The sequence below is a fragment of the Zeus faber genome, assembly GCF_960531495.2.
Source record: "Zeus faber genome assembly, chromosome: 19".
In the NCBI taxonomy this organism is placed as follows: domain Eukaryota; kingdom Metazoa; phylum Chordata; class Actinopteri; order Zeiformes; family Zeidae; genus Zeus; species Zeus faber.
Window position 1 is genome coordinate 11,407,616 of NC_137206.1, and position 17,248 is coordinate 11,424,863.

Genomic DNA, 17,248 nt, shown 5'->3' on the forward strand with positions numbered 1-17,248 from the left:
TACCGCCCATCGGGGAGGGCGGGAGGATACGGTGGGTGGGGCGGGGAAAGAACAACCCAAAACAAACGCACCCCGCTGCGCCGTCAGACCACGCCCAGCTCCCGGTTGCAGCCGCGGAAAATAACAAAAAGAAGGATCCCCTCCGCCAGAAGGTAAGAGAATCCGTGAAGTGATCGGTCTCCAAAGCCTCCTTTACGGTCGCCGCGGCCGCAGATAAATGAGCGAGCTCCGCGGGTACAGCGTGTCCGTGCGTGGCGCCGCCTCTGCAAAGATTTGGACTAATTTAATAACTCGGGGCTCTTTCGTAATGTTTTTTTTTTTTTGTTTGTTTTGTTTTTGTTTTTAACGGAGTGAATACGCGGACGACAGCATGAGTACGTTCTTGTTTTGTTTTTTTTTTTTTTTTTTTTTTTAAATGACAACAAATATGATGACATGCGGACAACTGGCACTAAATTGCCATGGCTGCGCCCTAACGTCATTGCGACGGTTGGAAGACCAACGTCAAGTAACGTTGACGACCCGAAGCGACTGTAGTGGTAAAACGTACGTTTGTTTCGTCAAGAAGAAAAGCTCGCGATCGTGCCGACACCTCATAAGAAAACAGCCGTTCGGTGTGTTTTCGTCAGGTCTGGGCCCCTCCTCACGCTCTTCACGTCACTGGTGGCGGGGTCGGCCTGTCCCGGCAAGAACGCGACGTTCCGGCACGTGCAAGAATTGAACGGGACCGCGGATGTGTTGGAATTTAAAACGCACGGCTTTCAATGTCGTTCAATTGTCACCAAATGAAAGCGGCGCCCGGCTTTCGCGTTTTCCCCGAATGGCCTATTAAAGCGCTTCCCAACCTTTTCGCACTCGCGGCCCACTTGGAAATGTCAAAGGTGTTGGCGGCCCACATCCCGCCAGAAGTAATACGGGAGCCAAACAGTGCGTTCTCTTTTTCAAACCATCATATGCATCCTCGTACATACAGTGCAGCAGTGGTAAAACAAAAATAGAGGTGGGTTAAAAATAACCTTGTATCTATGGAACCTTCGCGCAACGTTAGTAACGGTATCTAGTAAGCGCGGTCAATATGAACTCACTTAATGAGAAGGCTGATGTTGCACGGCGGACACCAAATCCTTGATGTGCGGCTTGAGGGACGAAGATCTGGCCCAACATTCAGTTCATTCCTGTATTTCGTCTTCAACGCCTCAAGCGTCGAAAAGCCGATCGCACAGAGATGCGTCGTCTGGGAGAGGCATCGGAAATGGCACAGCTCCGTCGGACAGATCGGGGGATACTCAGAAGCAACGTGAAGCCAAAAGTTTGCCAGGTGCTCCCGTGAGAAAGACAGTTTCAGTGCACTGTCGCAGGAGAGGTCCGCGAGGCCGTGCTTCTCGTTTGCGCTCAGGCCTGCGAGGGTCTGGTCACGGTGGCTGGCGGAGGAGGTTTTTCCATCCAGCTGCACTGCACATCTGGGATGGGGAAGTATTGATCGCAGCTTGATCCTCAAACCGTGCAGGTGCTCTTTGACATGATTGATCACGGTGATGGGAGGCCGCATATCTTCCTTAGTCAAAAAATCTGACAATCTCAAACGAGCCAAAGTTTGACCGGTCCACTCGCCTGGACCACATCTCCATTTTTCTTTAGCCAGCCACTCAAAATCACTGAAGCAATGTGCGTGTTCAAACTACCGTATGCCTCGTGAAAAAACACCCTCACCTCATCAGGCAATTCAAAAAGTTGCATCAGTACCTTCCCCCTTGAGAGCCACAGGACATCGGTGTGTAACAAGCTGCTTATTGTCACTGCCCATCTCGTCACATAAAACGGAAAATAAGGGTGAATGCAGTGGGCGGCTTTTGATGAAGTTGACTCCTCTGACCGCCTCAACTAGAACAGTGTTTGGATCTGCAGCATTTTCTTTACAGCCAGTGCTGCTCTGTACACTGCAGTGGACAAATGCTACGAGTGGCGCCACAGCTTTCACCCGGTTGATGACTCCACTGTGCTGGCCCCAGCATTGCATGGGCCCCGTCTGTGCTCACTCCCACACATTTGGACCAATCAATCCTGTTTGAAACTATGAACGCAGTTAGGATGTCAAAAATGGCCTCAGCGGTTGAACATGTCGGTCCCGCATCTGACTGAGTTGTCAGACAATGAGATGAGGTTGATTGGCTTGCACGCCTTCTCTCCCAACATAACCTCCACGGTTTATTTTGTGGCGAGAATAATTAAATTCTCCCCTGATTGTATGCGGCTGACTAGGCTTGTCTGTGAGTCAAGCGACCCGATAGGACGCTTCCATTGCGTTCTTGGTGCCCATACATGACGTTTCAATGACTTTCTTCTTGCCCCTATTATCGAAAAAATTCAAGTGGCTTGGACAGGTACAGGTAGTGTTTTGTCTCGAGGTGGCGGTGCAGCTTCGTTTGATAAAATCTCGGAACACACCATGCACAGCGGACACGGTTCGTCTTCCGTGCCTGTCCAAAACAATCCCAATGATAAATATTTGGCGCTATACTTTCTTCGAACCTTTCTTTTTGTTTGACAGGCGGGACGGTCCCGCCTGTCCGATGTCCCGCCAGGACTTTGCTTGTGGATGATGTACCAATGGCTTCTTTCCTTTTCAATGTGCCTGATGCTAGCCAACTATCCATTTTGATTATCACCTCAAGGTCAAAAATGTACAGGTGCACGTCGATCGTGGTCTGGCTTGGTTGTAGTACGCCCTACCATAAGTTCCTATCTACCAGTGATGATGCATTTTTGAAGGTTTTAAAGAAAAAATACCATAAAATACAATAAAATCTGTGTTTTGCCCATGATTTAGCGGCTCACTTGCAATATCCTCCAGTGGTCCACGGCTCAAAGGTTGAGTTGCTGGTCTTTTAAATTGAAGGTTTCTCTCCAAGCACAATTTAAATTAGTGCTGGGTCGATTACTTTGATAACAAAGTCTGTAGATCTGTTTGTTTCCATGCTCGGTAAGTTGCAATGGGAAGCCAATCAGTTTGGACGATCTAAAGCTGATCTGAAAGCGCACCGCTGACCACTGCTGACCACCGCTGACCAATCACGTTTGTCGATATATAACTAAGCCCCGCCCCCTCCCTCGTGGACAGGTTGCGCTTGTGAACACAGTAGACACACACGGTGCGGAGACAAAGCACAGCGTCCAGAAGAGAAGCAGAAAGATGATGTATCGTTGACAACAGGGACACACATCCATAGTTTGGATGTATGTGTCCCTGTTGGATCCGTTTTTGGTTATTTAACTTCCGAACCAGAGCAGGCTGTAAATTTTAATTGTGTAAAATATGTCGACGGGACGTACCAACGAAGACTTACAACACCACAAACTTTATTATTTATTTAGACCTACTTGTCATATTTATGACGACGGCTTCCCTGCCTGTGTTTTTATTTTAGATCTATTTATTTTCATGTGTTTCCTGCATGTATTCAACAACATTTCTGTACTGTTACAAAAAAACAACTGTTCTCAAAATACAACTGGGAGAGTCTTGCCGTTGCTTTCCATTGCTGTGGGACTTGATTTAGTATAAACTTGATTTTTTTGTGTAAATACTGTGCTTGTAAATAATAAATCCTGCACTTCTGGCATGGGGAGACCGCATTTGCGACATTACATAACGTTCTATGCGTACGCTGCTCCCCATGAGTAGCGTATCTATGATCTATAATCATAGATAAGTGAACTGGTGTATATTTTGTTATGTGTAGCATGAAAATAGTCGGACAATCGTGCTCCGGGACACAATTCAATACATGCACTTTCGTGGCTATGAGCATGAGACTGGGTTGAAATTAGTGTAGAGGGTTAACCATTGAATAAATAAATATTGCACTGTTCTCAGACAATCCTCAGACATACCTGTCATCTGCATGTATGTCCGAGGATTAAGAAAAAGGCTTCTTGTTTTTTTCGTTATTCAAATTGTTACGTAATAAAGATTTTCCAGAAACACTTTTATAATTGTAAATTTAATCCAGCATGATTGTAAATAGACACTTATAATAGTAGACAAACATAATATTAATAATAGATATATACTGTAAATATTATAGATATTCAAATACAAATAATGTCCATATATTGAATTAAATTTTAAGGTCACATTGAAAATGGATTATATTTGTTTTGAAAGTCCTTGAAGAAAAATGTTGTGCTTAAAAAGTACTTGAAAGTCCTAGAATGTCATTTTGTGATGCCAGAAAGAACCCTGTAGGATCCTCTGACAAAGTGAGAGTCCGCTCCAGTCCAGGATCCGGTCCATTTTGCCACTCCAACCTCCCTCCCTCCCTCCCTCCCTCCCTCCCTTCCCCCATGCATTGCGACGCCGGAGAACTGTGTAGAAAAATGAAATTAAAAAGAAGAGGATTGCGCTACACTTGTATGTGAATTGTGATGCAGAATTCCTTCCACAGAGATGGCCGCTAGTGCGGTTCCAGTGGCTCCGCCCGGGGCTTCGCAGTGTGTCTCCAGGGTGGTGCTGAGCGTGTCCTGCCAAAACCTCCTGGACATGGACGTCTTCTCCAAGTCCGACCCCCTGTGTGTTCTTTACATGAGCACCTCGGGCTCCCACTGGTATGAGGTCTGTGGGGCGAAAAATAAAACGCCAACTCTCTCCTCTACGTACGATTTGCTTCCTGACAAACATGTCGGGACTCTGCGCCGGTGATAAACTGAGCGACATAACTCATGGACGAAGTAAGTCTCTAAAGTCTGATAAAACCCGTTTCCAGGTCGGCCGCACGGAAAGAATAGACAACTGCCTCGACCCAAAGTTCGCCAAAACCTTTCTCATCGACTACTACTTCGAGATGGTTCAGAAGTTGAGGTTTGCGGTGTACGACATCGACAACGAGACCTACGACCTCGGAGACGACGACTTCCTGGGGGAACTGGAATGCACCCTGGGGCAGGTGAGGGGCGCGGGGGGGATTTGACCATGTACAGACCAGGAGTTACAAACCACTTCCTGCCAGCGGGTGACGCTATAACTATAACTCAACATTGACACTGTAAGTGTTTTCAAGTTAGGACTGTAATCAAACATGGGAAGTTTGGGGCAGATTTGACCATGTTACAAACCATTTCCTGTTTAGTGGGGAGACATGGAAATTGGATGCCATGTCGTTCGAAGAAAACACTTAACTTTTCATGGTTAAGGTCTTTTACATACGCTGACCCAAGTTTGTGGTGGATTTTATTGACCTCTGAGGAGGAGTTTGTTAAAGTACGACCAGACCCATAGAATATATACATTTTCACCACTTCTAAAGCATGCGCAAAGTTCAAATCTTCATATTATTTTCTATGTAATTTTAAAAATGTAAGTCAATAATTGAATTCAACTTTTTTCGTTGACTAGATCGTATCCTCCAGAGTTCTGACTCGACCGCTTTTAAAGAAAAGCAAGGCACCCGCGGGGAAAGGGACCATCACTGTGAGTTGCATTGTGATTTTTGCTCCCTCCACTTTTCATTTCAGGATTTATTAATTTGTCTTGATGCTTTTTCTCCCATTTCCTAAGGTTGTCGCTGAGGAGAAAACCGACAACAGAGTGGTGCACTTTGAAGTGGCAGCGCGCAAACTGGACAAAAAGGTACATCACCAAATGCTCATAGAAAATTCATTAAAAAAAAATGTTTTAATTGTTTTTTATTAAAAAATGTTTTTTTTTTTTTTTAAGGATTTCTTTGGCCTGTCTGACCCCTTCCTGGAATTCTACAAGCGGACGGAAACCGGGTGGCAGCTGGCCCACAGAACCGAGGCAAGGAAAATACTCTACTCGCGGTTTCCCAGACAGGGTTTAATCAAAATTAGGATTAATCCAGAATTTAAAAATGCCTTTCTGAGACGTTATTTAATTTACGATTCATTCCTTCTACACTAGGAAGTCCTAGGCTAAGGTAATGAAGGACTAATCCAGCTCTCACTGGAGGCCCACTTTCACGGTTCACTTAGACCTAGACCTTAGCTCTAATATTCCTTCTGTGAATCAGACTTTTTAAACCAAGACTAGGGCAAGTCTGAGAGTGTTTTAAACCAAGTGACATAAGGCCATTTTCAGTTAGCCCAGATTAAAAGTGTGATTTTGTCTGAAATGAGATTTAATCTGTCTGTGATACCACTCCCTTCTATCTATCTATCTATCTATCTATCTATCTATCTATCTATCTATCTATCTATCTATCTATTCCCTCAGGCTCTGGGGTCATACACTCCCCCTCAATAAATCCTTGAAGGTGTTGCCATTTCACATGCTACGCACGGCGGTCGTACTGCCGGCCCTCTCCCCAAGCGACTGGTTTATTTCTAGATTCCGATCGGTCCCCATCACCGAAAAGTCCTACTGTTCGCCTTCAGAGGTCAGGCTTTACAATTCCCATTGGGTTATCCTTAGCCCGAGGGTCCTCACAAGGTGTGTGGGAGTGGCCTTGTCGCCCATAGAGAGCCGCTGGGTAAGGGTACCTCCCTACTTCAACGACTGGTTAATCGGTGCCCTCTCTTGGGGGTGTTCAGAGACGTAACTTTTGCCTGCCCATATGGCCTGTCTGGCCCTAACGGTCAACATGGAGAAAAGCTCCATTACACCCAGCAAGAGGGTAATCTTCAAAGGCATCCTCCTGGACTCTCAGGCGATAACGGCCACACCATCTCAGCATCTCAGAGGCCATACTCTGTCTCCTCCTAAACTTGCTGAGGGGCACCTCATTGCCTTTAGGTCTCTTCTTGAGAATGATGCTGGGGGCAGCAGCAGCACTCGTACCCTTGGGTCTCCTCTCGCTACGCCCCTTCCAGATCTGGTTGAATAGCCTTCAGCTGGACCCCAGGCGGCACAGGGCCAGAGGGGTGAAGGTGACAGAAGAGTGCCTTGCAGCCATGGAGGAGAAGGGCCTATCTGTTGGCAAGCATCATTTTTGGCTCGATCCCCTCTCGTCGGGAGGTGATCACCAAGGATGTGTCAAGGTCAGGCTGGGGACCTGTCTAGCAGCACAGGGATGTCGGCGATGTGTGGGATGGCTCTCAGAGGTTAGAGCACATCAATGTCCTTGAGCAGTGTTTTGGGCTCTTAAACGCTTCTATCCCTGTCTGATGGGCAGGCATGCCTTCGTCAGGACAGACAATACCTCTACAGTCTTCCAGATGAACCCGCAAGGTTGTACAAGATCCGACAACTCCCTTCGGGTTTCGCTGCAGCTCCTGACGTGGGCCTAATCTTGCTTGTTGAGCCTCAGGGCAATGAGCCAGAACTTCGAAGGGCAGTGTCGAAGCCTTCCCAGGAGAGTGGACCTCCTCTCACAATTGGGAGGTGAGATCTGGCACCCAAACCAAGGACAGCTGCAGTTGTGGGTTTGGCCTCTGATGGGCTGGAACCGCCTGTGACCAGGCTGTGGTCCGAACCATCGTAAACCCCAGAGCATCATCAACCATGTCACTCTGTACGCAATGGTGGATATTTTCCAACTGGTGCGCCTCAAAGAGGAGGATCCAGAGTGTTGATGCAAAACCCGGTTTGGTGCCCAGAACTACGCTTCCTGCAGTCCCTGCTGGAATGTAAGAGGTCACACTCCACCTTAAAGGTCTATGCAGCGGCCATCTCTGCACAGCATGTTAAGGTGGACAACCATCGAGGAGGGTCACATGGGTTTGTCACAAAGGAGCCCGACCATTTTAGCCTATGAGAGCCATGAGGGTGCCACCAGGGGGACTTGCCCCTGGTGCTAGGGGCACTCTCGCTGCCTCCCTTTGAGCCACTCGAAGGTGCTGAGTTGAAGTGGCTGTCAGCCAAGACGGCTTTCCTTTTAGCAGTGTCATCAGCCAAACGTGTTGGCGAACTCCATGCACTGTCTGTTAGCGAAACCTGTGTACGCTGGAACTCAGACGGGTCAGAAGTTACCCTGTGGCCCAACCCATCATTCCTCCCAAAGAGACTCTCCCCCTTCCACATGAATCAGTCATTGAGTTGGCTGCTTTTAACCAACCACAGAACGGAGGCGACAAGCAGGCGAGACTTGTCCAGTTAGAGCACTTGGAGCTTATGTTTGCGCAACGGCAGACATTTGCAGGACAGACCAATTATTTATTTGTTATGGTGGATGTAAGAAGCCTTCTACACTATCTAAGCAGAGACCGTCTCATTGGATTGTGGATGCAATATCCCAGGCGTACAGGACTTAGGGCTGTGCTCCTCCCGCCTCCCATCAACATATGTAACTACGGTTCTATTAATTCTGGATGACCGTCAGAGTTCTCTGTCACACGGAACCATGGCGCGAAGTTTCCATAGGAACAGTGCCCCGGTTCCCATGGCACCTGGGTTCACATGTAACTTGTTTCACACAGGACGGTTGTGAAACACTCCCTCTGGGGGTCATCTAGAATTCATAGAACTGTATGTATGTAATGTTTATTTTCATATGTTTATTATTAATGTTATTATTATTATTATTATAGTCATTATTATTTATTTGTTAACACTGGCTCTCTCCTTATCTTCCTTGTTGAGCAGGTGGTGATGTACAACCTGAGCCCCACGTGGAAACCCTTCAGCGTTCCCCTGCAGTCCCTCTGTGGGGGTGACGTGGAGAGGTCTATCAAGGTGCACCACACACATTATCACGTGGATTGCACATTTTTGTCGAAGTCGGCTTTCTGTTGGTTGTCGCATTTGCTCGTTTCCATTCATCTCCTTTTCTTCCTAATGTTAAAATACCCGCTTTCTCACCTTTTATGTTCGCCTTATGTTCGACACAGGTTTAAATGGAGGTATTGGCATTAGTTTGATGTGTGGTTTTTTTCTTCTTTGTTGTTTTTCTTTCACCTTTCTGCCAAACTTAAAGCATGCTTGTCAGGGAGGGACGCTCCCCCAATCGACAGCGTGAGTTGACCACCCCTGGTGTGTGTGTGTGTCTGTGTGTGTGTGTGTGCGTGCGTGTGTGCGTGCGTGCGCGTATCCATCACGTAAAGGGTGTGTAGCAAGGGGAGCTTTGGACTCGTAGAGACGTCTCTTACCTTCAGACGTCCCGTCTCCTCCTTGCTCCATCTCAACCCTGTTTGTATCCCAATACCAAAATGGTCTAAACTCTCTCCAGTTTTGGGCCAGTCAGTTAGACACCGCCAGGATACACAGGGGTGGAGGGGTGAGTTCCTTTTAAGTTAAAACAACAAAAAGAAAACTGGAAAATTCACCCCCTCCCCTTCCCTACGATCAGAACACTGTGTATCCTGTGCCAACACAGGGTTAATGAGGCCTTTCCCCATTTCCAGTTGCTGAGTAGGTGTGTGTTTGAGTGTAAAACCTTGCGCATTGTACTCGTAAGAAGTTTCTGAAGAGCTTTTCTTCTCCAAGGCATGCTTTCCCCTCCATACTTAAGGTTGCTTCACATTGATCGGTATCGGCATCTGACAGTCGGCCGTCTGATGAACTGCGTCTGAATTTCGCATCATAAAATACGTTAAATAGGAGAGCTGGTTTTTGTCAGTACAACAGTTTGTAGTTTCCTCAGCTGGACATTTAACATGTTCAATGAATGAGAGTTTAAAACTGCCTCCACATAGTGCTGCCTCCACATAGTCCCCCCCCACACACACACACAATGAACTTATATAAAAAGAGTTTTATTGATAGTGGTGGATGTGATGACATCCAAGGTTAATGTTAATAATGTCCTTATTTTAAAATACCTGAGATGCTTACTTAGTTCTAAGCCCAGTTCCAAAACAACTTGACACTTCCGGTCATATTGTCAGAGCCAGACTCGTCGCATGAGTTGAAAGTTTTGAACGCATCATGGATGAATCCGACTCGCCATCAGAATGCATGGACTTCCGGTTTGTTCTTCTCGTTTTGTAATATTCGGTGTGAAGCAGGCTTAGTATTGAGTCATTGTTGAGTACAGTCATTGCTGTAGCCAAAACTGGAGTTGAAATGCATGTGATAAAATCCTCAACTAAGCCTTTAAAATCTTTTTTGGGTTGTTTTTACGCTGGCCTGGTAGGTGGAGTGTTATGACTACAACTCCAGCGGATCCCACGACTACATCGGCACCTTCGAGACCAATCTTGCTCAAATACTGGAGGCATCGAACACATATGCCGTGAGATATATGTCTATATTTATCCATGTCTACAGGGTATAGCCTGTGTGTGTGTCCATAACTCTATAAGTCAGTCCGTGTGTGTTACTTTTGTCTGTATAATTAATAAATGGGAGTTATTGACCAATTTCAATAACTCAAACTCCATAAATTCCATTACAATTATACTCGATAAGGAAACATATGATGTTTTTCAATTTCCTCCTCAGGCGGAGTTTGAATGCATTAACAAGAAGAAGAAGGAGAAGAAGAAGGCATATAAAAACTCTGGTGTAATCATTATTAAGCGATGCGAGGTACTATACGCATATTCTTAATTTCCGTAGACTCCATGTGAAGGACCAGTGCTTTAAAAGTGGTTAAAGCACTTTTTTATTTATAGCGCTACTCATTGGGGATACAATATTGTGATTTTGAGTCAACTAAGTCAGTCCTTTGGCATTAACGTTAACGTTTCGGTTGAACTGGACACTTGTGTTTCTAATTACCTATGTGTATTTGCAGGTAGTGAAAGAGTACACCTTCTTGGATTACATCATGGGAGGCTGTCAGCTCAACTTCACTGTAAGTTTATTCACTTGTGCAGGAGTAGGTTGTAAAAAAACAAATGGGAAAAAAATGTAAATTTGTAAATGGGATGAAAAAATGGAATACAAATGGAGTGCTTATAAGTACGCCGTTTATATTCGACACAACCAGAATGGAATGGACAGTAACACAAATGTACATATTGTATGTTTAAAAAAAATGTATGTATAGATATGTACATACAGATATAAGTGTCATGTTTTCGAAATATAAAAAGAAACAAAGCATATTGTGGGAGTCTCTGCCGACAGGTTAGGGTTTAGGGAGTTGAGATGGAGTCTTTCTGGCAGTGGTCGCTAACATGGTGAGTGTTTTTAGTGTCACCTTAAACAAAAAAGGTACGCTGGCCACAAGTATCAATAACAAATGCTGATTATTCTAATTATGAGGTTGATAATGATCATCTCGGGCGCGGGCGGAATAGCGTTCCGCTGCTGACGAGCCCGTGCACCGACCCCCACTGCAAGACAGACAAAGAATTCTCCCTGCCTAACCAATCAGGGCGCTGATGGGGCCGATTCGAGGCAACTTGGCGACCACGGGAAAGGGAACTGTGCCTTCATCCGCAGCCGGTGCTTGACTACACCCCTTTGTTCATCACACACACATTTATGTATATAATATATATATTATACGCTCAACGAATCTGTGCATCTCACGGAAAATGGAAGTTGAAGTTGGGGGGGGGGGGGGATTGAAGTGTGTGTGTGTGTGTGTGTGTGTGTGTGTGTGTGTGTGTGTGTGTGTGTGTGTGTGTGTGTGTGTGTGTGTGTGTGTGTGTGTGTGTGTGTGTGTGTGTGTGTGGCTCGACATTATCAGTTGCCCAGTTTCCCCGGGCAACTAGATATTGCGCCATTGGTCAACCATCTCATGTGGTCTGGTTGCCCTATTGTGAACCACTTTTCATATGTAAAAAAATAAATAAATAAGCACAGTATTCCCTCTGTTTTGAAACAAAAAATGTCCTAATCAAAACCTTTTAACATAGTTCAAAATCGACCCCAAAAATCCCCAAAAACGTGAAATCTAAGCAAAGATTAATTTCTTCATTATTATTACATTAATTTCTCTCCATTACAGTTTTTTCTTGGTTGTTTGGTTGCACATTTGACCCAACAGAATTCACTTCTTCAAAACAATTAACGCACAGGCCAAAACTTTCACACGTTGGCCCAAATGACAATTAAATTTTTTCCAAAATGCACCAAAACATTAAATACATGACACAAAATCTATGACCTGCATCAAAACATATTCTGGAACTTGTGAAAACTAATGAAAAGCTATTGCAATCAATCACTACACAATGGCCCAATAAATATTAACTACTGTACACCTATCAACATACCCCAACATAGTTAACACCTTTGTACATGTCTGCACAGTTTGTTGATACAATAATTATAGTATGTACCATAAAAGGCCAGTAAACTATTAGTAAAATATTAGTGTGGCTGTATTCTTTTCTCCGGAAAATGATTTCACCAAAGACGAGCAGAAAGAACGTCACTCAAGAGCATGAATGTCCAGAAAGAAAAGGCTTTATTGTACGTTTCCAATTTCAGAAACCTTTACAAAGACCTTTATCCTTCACAAACTCAGATGAAATCAGATGAACAGAACACAAATAAAACCCAGCGAGTCAACAATTCACTGCGAAAACAAAGCAGTGCCAAAAAGTGGAAAAACAAATCTTGAGTATATTTCAATACAGTTACTGTGGAAATGTAGTAAATCGCTGTCTAGTTCGGAACTTGAATTCAACAGTTTTGAAGAGCACGTAAACAGCTGCAAGATGGGCCGTGGATACAGAGTTTTGCTGGTGGTTGAGTTTGAGTGAAAATAAGAAAGTTGTGCTCATTTAATGCATTTTGTGTCAAAGCAATGAAATGATCCCCAGTTTAGTCCACACAAACTGCTGCTGCTGCTGACTGAAAAGGTGAACTCTGTGTTGAGAAATGCATGTAATTGTAAAAAAACAAACAAAAAAAAAACCTAATACACTTCCCCTTTCTTGACATCACTCTCTAAACCCCGAAATAAGGCCAGGATCAATATCACTCAGCTATGAAATGATTAAAATTCGGCAGCCGTTTTCCGTTGTCCCGGGCAACTGTGACGTCCCGAGAGGCTGGGGGCTCCTGGTGTCGTCTTCGTGGTGTGGGTGAAACGGAAAACTGGATCATCATCAATTGTGGATAACAAAAAGAAAAAGGCATAACTCAATGGTTAAAATAAGTCACTTGTCTTACGTGTTAAACCTGAATGAGGAAGCTAAAGAGTGGCATCTCTCTCCTTCATCCAAACACTCTCCCCCTCCATGCTCTCATTAGGCCTTATATTGTGCCCACCCCCAGTCCTGTGTTCCCTCCCGTCTGGCTGCTTGTGGCGATTATAGTCTTCTTTTGGAGACCATCTTGATCCGTAGTCCCGCAGCCAGCAGGAGGGAATGTAGCATCCCTTTTATCACCGAGCCTTTCATGATATCGCACAACCAAAAGCTGATAGATGCACGGTCGGCAACGTGGCAACCACTTCCAAAGGTTTAGTGAGCAAGGCTTTGGGGTTTAAAGCAATATTCGTTTTGAGCGCTATGACTTCCTTGTGTGCCGGCTCTGTGCAGATTGCCATAGACTTCACGGGTTCCAACGGGGACCCCAAGTCCCCCCGGTCCCTTCACTACATCAACCCTCAGGGCTACAACGAGTACCTGGCGGCCATCTGGGCCGTGGGCACCATCATCCAGGACTACGACAGGTAGACCATGCTCTCAAGAAATCGGTTGTTGATGGGCGGTTGCCTCGTCTCTCGTCTCTTTGACTCTCTCTCCCTCAATCCCTCCCTCCAGTGACAAGATGTTTCCGGCCTTTGGTTTCGGAGCCCAGGTCCCTCCCACATGGCAGGTAAAAACCCCTTTCCACGGTGTAGTTTGGTTTTGGCCAAGTACGGGGGATCTAAAAGTTGGGCTATTCCCCCTCATGTGCTGTGCAAAATCAACACGTCAGGTTTGTTTGTGTTTCCAGGTTTCTCATGAGTTTCCCATCAATTTCAACCCCTCAAATCCGTTTTGCGCAGGTACGTTTGAGCCCATAACAGCCGTGCGTTTTTCTATTCCCAATTTTATTACTAGAACCAAGGGAGTATCCCTTTAAACTAACAATAACATTTGCAGCGCTTACAAGTTGAAATAACAGTTATTTTTACGTGACAGACTATCAACATTGTCAATATGTACTCCACCAGGTTTATTCTGCTTGCTCTTTTTTCCCCCTATTTGCATGTTTGTCTGTGTGTGTGTCTATGTGTGTGTGTTTTGTGTGTGTGTGTGCGTGTTTTAGGCATCGAGGGCGTGGTGTCGGCCTACCAGAACTGTATTCCCCAGGTGAAGCTCTACGGTCCCACCAACTTCTCCCCTGTCATCAACCACGTGGCCTGCTTTGCTAAGCAGGCCATGGAGCAGAGCACAGCCTCTGTGAGTAGCTGGGCGAGTGGAGATCATTTTGAACAGCAGACCCCATGATGTATATCAGTGTGCCGCCAAGTTACAGTCTAACATTTCCGCCGTGCTTCTGTCCGCAGCAATACTTTGTGCTGCTCATCATCACCGATGGCGTGATCACGGACATGGACCAGACGCGCAGCGCCATCGTCAACGCCTCCCGTCTGCCCATGTCCATCATCATTGTCGGGGTGGGCGGCGCAAACTTTGACTCTATGGAGTTCCTGGACGGGGACAACGGCATTCTGCGCTCGGCCGTGGGCGAGGCGGCCATGAGGGACATTGTGCAGTTCGTGCCCTTCAGACAGTTCCAGAACGTAAGCGCTAGAATTTTGCCACTTGCTAGTCCGCAGCTTCACACTCTCTCATTAGACTGAAAGCCACTGATCTCTTGAGCACAAACTTAGCATCTCTGGTTTATAATGTTCTCATTGCCTGCCCGTTGCAATCTCACCAGGTGGCATTTTGTTTTGAGGTGAACGTAACATGCTTTTTTTCGATGTGTACACGTCTTATTTCAGGCGGGTACAGCGGCCCTTGCCCAAAGTGTACTGGCAGAGTTGCCTGACCAAGTGGCCTCCTTCTTCAATAAGTTCAAGCTGCTGCCCCCTAATGAGCCCTGCCCTTCCTAGAAATGTAGGAGCACCGGGACGGCGCCCTGAGTCCTCCTTCCATTTGCCTGTGCACTGTAAATAAGGCTGCTGCATGTCTTGTAATGTACAGTAGTATACCAAAACAGCACTTTCATCCTTCCTTTAGCAGTCAACCACATGCTTTTAACATTCTTTAAAGGGGGCCTATCATGCTCCTTTTTATACAAGTTAATACATGTCTCTGAGGTGCCCAAAACATGTCTTTGAAGTTTATTTCCGAAAATACCTTGAATATGAATTCAAGAATTCTAACATGCCTCTAATAACCCTCTTGTTCTAAAACGGGCTGTTTAAGTGGGAGGAGCCACCCTCCCGAGGTCTGTGAGGCAATGGGGTTTGAGCTTGGCTTCCGGCTTTGGTTGTATTCACTCTGTAACTTTCACTTATTTCACTTTTCTGAACAAATTTGAGGCAAAAAAATAAGAAATACAGTTGCTGAATCTTCAGAATCACAAGGCCTAATTTAAAAGTTAGTTCTGACTTTCGTCGCCATGCTTCACGGTGGTGGGAGACGTGGGAACCTTTTGTTTCACATACAGGGTTGAAAAACAAAATAAAACAAATAGATAGGTCTACGATAGATTGTAGAAACGCACAGCGGATCGGATGGAGCAGGTGACCATATAGGAAGCCTGAGCGTTTTGCTCACTGTGATTACTTTACCTCATTATTTGACGCTTTGGCCACATCTAATATGAACATCCGACAACGCGACATCATATACGTGACAGAAAATAAGGAAAAGTATAATAGGTCCCCTTTTAAAAACATGGCTAGGCTTTTTTGTTGCTTGTGTGAATGAACTTGACAATCCTCACCACTCAAATCGCTCTCACCTCCTGCTCCCCCATCAACCTTTTTTTTTTTTTTTTTTTTGTTTGTCTTGTTTTGTTTGAGCCATCCGTTGAATTTTGGCATGTCCTATGCCCTCACCCCACTCTTCCTTCCTTCTCTCTCTCTCTCTCTCCCTCTCTCTCTCTCTCTCTCCCTCCCTCTCTCTCTTCAGGCTCCTCCAGAAGCACTGGCGCAGAGTGTCTTGGCCGAGGTTCCCGGGCAGGTCGTAGGCTTTTTCCGCACCATGAGGTTGACGCCTCCCAACGGCACCGCGGGCCTCCCGGACAGCTCGCCTTCGGCGCCGGCAACCTAGGGCGTGCTAGATCATAATCATGAAAATAATGAGGAGAATAACAGTCTTTACTAACAGTACAGGTCTTTTAAAAAATATATATAAAGCTCTTAAAACACGAAAACACAGTCGAAAGATACCGCGACTAACTAAAGAGGTAACGTGACTAACAATGCACAAAACGAACTAAAGGACTCAGACTCAATAACCGCAGTTGGATTTTAGTATGCGCTTGGCTTGCATCTTTTATGTAATGCAACAACTTGTAAGTAAATCACACATAACCACACATTTGATTCCATTGACGCTAAACTCTGGACATTAAACAATGTTTACAACGTTTTATAACGAACAACCAGTACTTTTTAACAGGTAAACAAAGTCCTGTGCGTGACGAAAGCTATATGCTTGTTTTTTGTAACTGCACACATTAAATGGTCATTCTTTGTGTTAATTGATCTCGTACAAGTGTTTTCTACTTCTACAAACTGTATTTGTTAAAGTTTTAATTGTATATATGTTATTTGGAACTTTAGTTAACAAAATATTTAGTTACTAAATATCTACAAATCCTGAAATTTCTGATATGGCAGCCTTATGTGAAAATACGCCTATACTTTGGGATTGATTACTTCATCTCGCAAAATACAATGTCGCACTTATTTCAAAAGGGGACGTATTAATGCAAATAACCTCAGTGCATTAAAAATACGTCTGTCACAGTTTACTGACGAAATATGCTTCATTCCTCTACTAATCACTTCTCTTTCATATTTAATGTCATATTGATACATTAGAAACAATTAGTCTGTAGAACATGATTACTGTTCCGCACTTTATTTTACATTCAATCATTTCAATCATTGATCAGTATTATAATGGCCAGTTTTTTTTCCATGCTCTTTTGTCTTTTATTTTGGGGACAAATGAAACCCAAACATTGTCTTTTGACTGGCCAGCTGTTCTATTAATTTGTCTTATTCTCTGTTGTGATTGACTCTTGAATTCAGGGAACGCATGTATGTAAGTTACTAAATAAACAGGTCTTCAGCACTTTTTGGGGCCAGACAATTCTGTTTTTATTATTTAGATGCTTGCAAAGTGATGGAGGCTATGGAGGCAGGATTCATAGGACAACTATTTGAAAGTACGTTTTATAAAAAATATATATTTTCTAGTCATGAAGAGAATTTGATGTAGGGCATACATTCCTGTGCCAGGAATGTTAATGTGACTATTATATAATTATTGTTTTATT

At 44.7% G+C, this 17,248-nt stretch overlaps 1 protein-coding gene across 2 annotated transcripts; it reads left to right on the forward strand.

The window, feature by feature from the left end:
- The first annotated feature begins 96 nt into the window (after positions 1-96).
- LOC307245224 (copine-3-like) lies at positions 97-17,043 on the forward strand. 2 transcript variants are annotated; one of them, XM_080020683.1, is made up of 17 exons: positions 97-152; positions 4,446-4,612; positions 4,764-4,943; positions 5,393-5,467; positions 5,555-5,626; positions 5,714-5,794; positions 8,537-8,626; positions 10,026-10,124; positions 10,334-10,420; positions 10,629-10,688; positions 13,336-13,469; positions 13,561-13,615; positions 13,736-13,787; positions 14,051-14,184; positions 14,292-14,528; positions 14,733-14,847; positions 15,871-16,012. In XM_080020683.1, exons 2-16 carry the CDS (start codon positions 4,448-4,450, stop codon positions 14,841-14,843), a joined length of 1,632 nt encoding a protein of 543 aa, XP_079876809.1. In that variant the 5' UTR covers positions 97-152; positions 4,446-4,447; the 3' UTR covers positions 14,844-14,847; positions 15,871-16,012. The 2 variants fall into 2 exon arrangements, with proteins under 2 accessions (XP_079876809.1, XP_079876808.1); XM_080020682.1 differs by lacking the exon at positions 14,733-14,847 and having other exon boundaries at positions 15,871-17,043.
- The last annotated feature ends 205 nt before the right edge of the window (positions 17,044-17,248 follow it).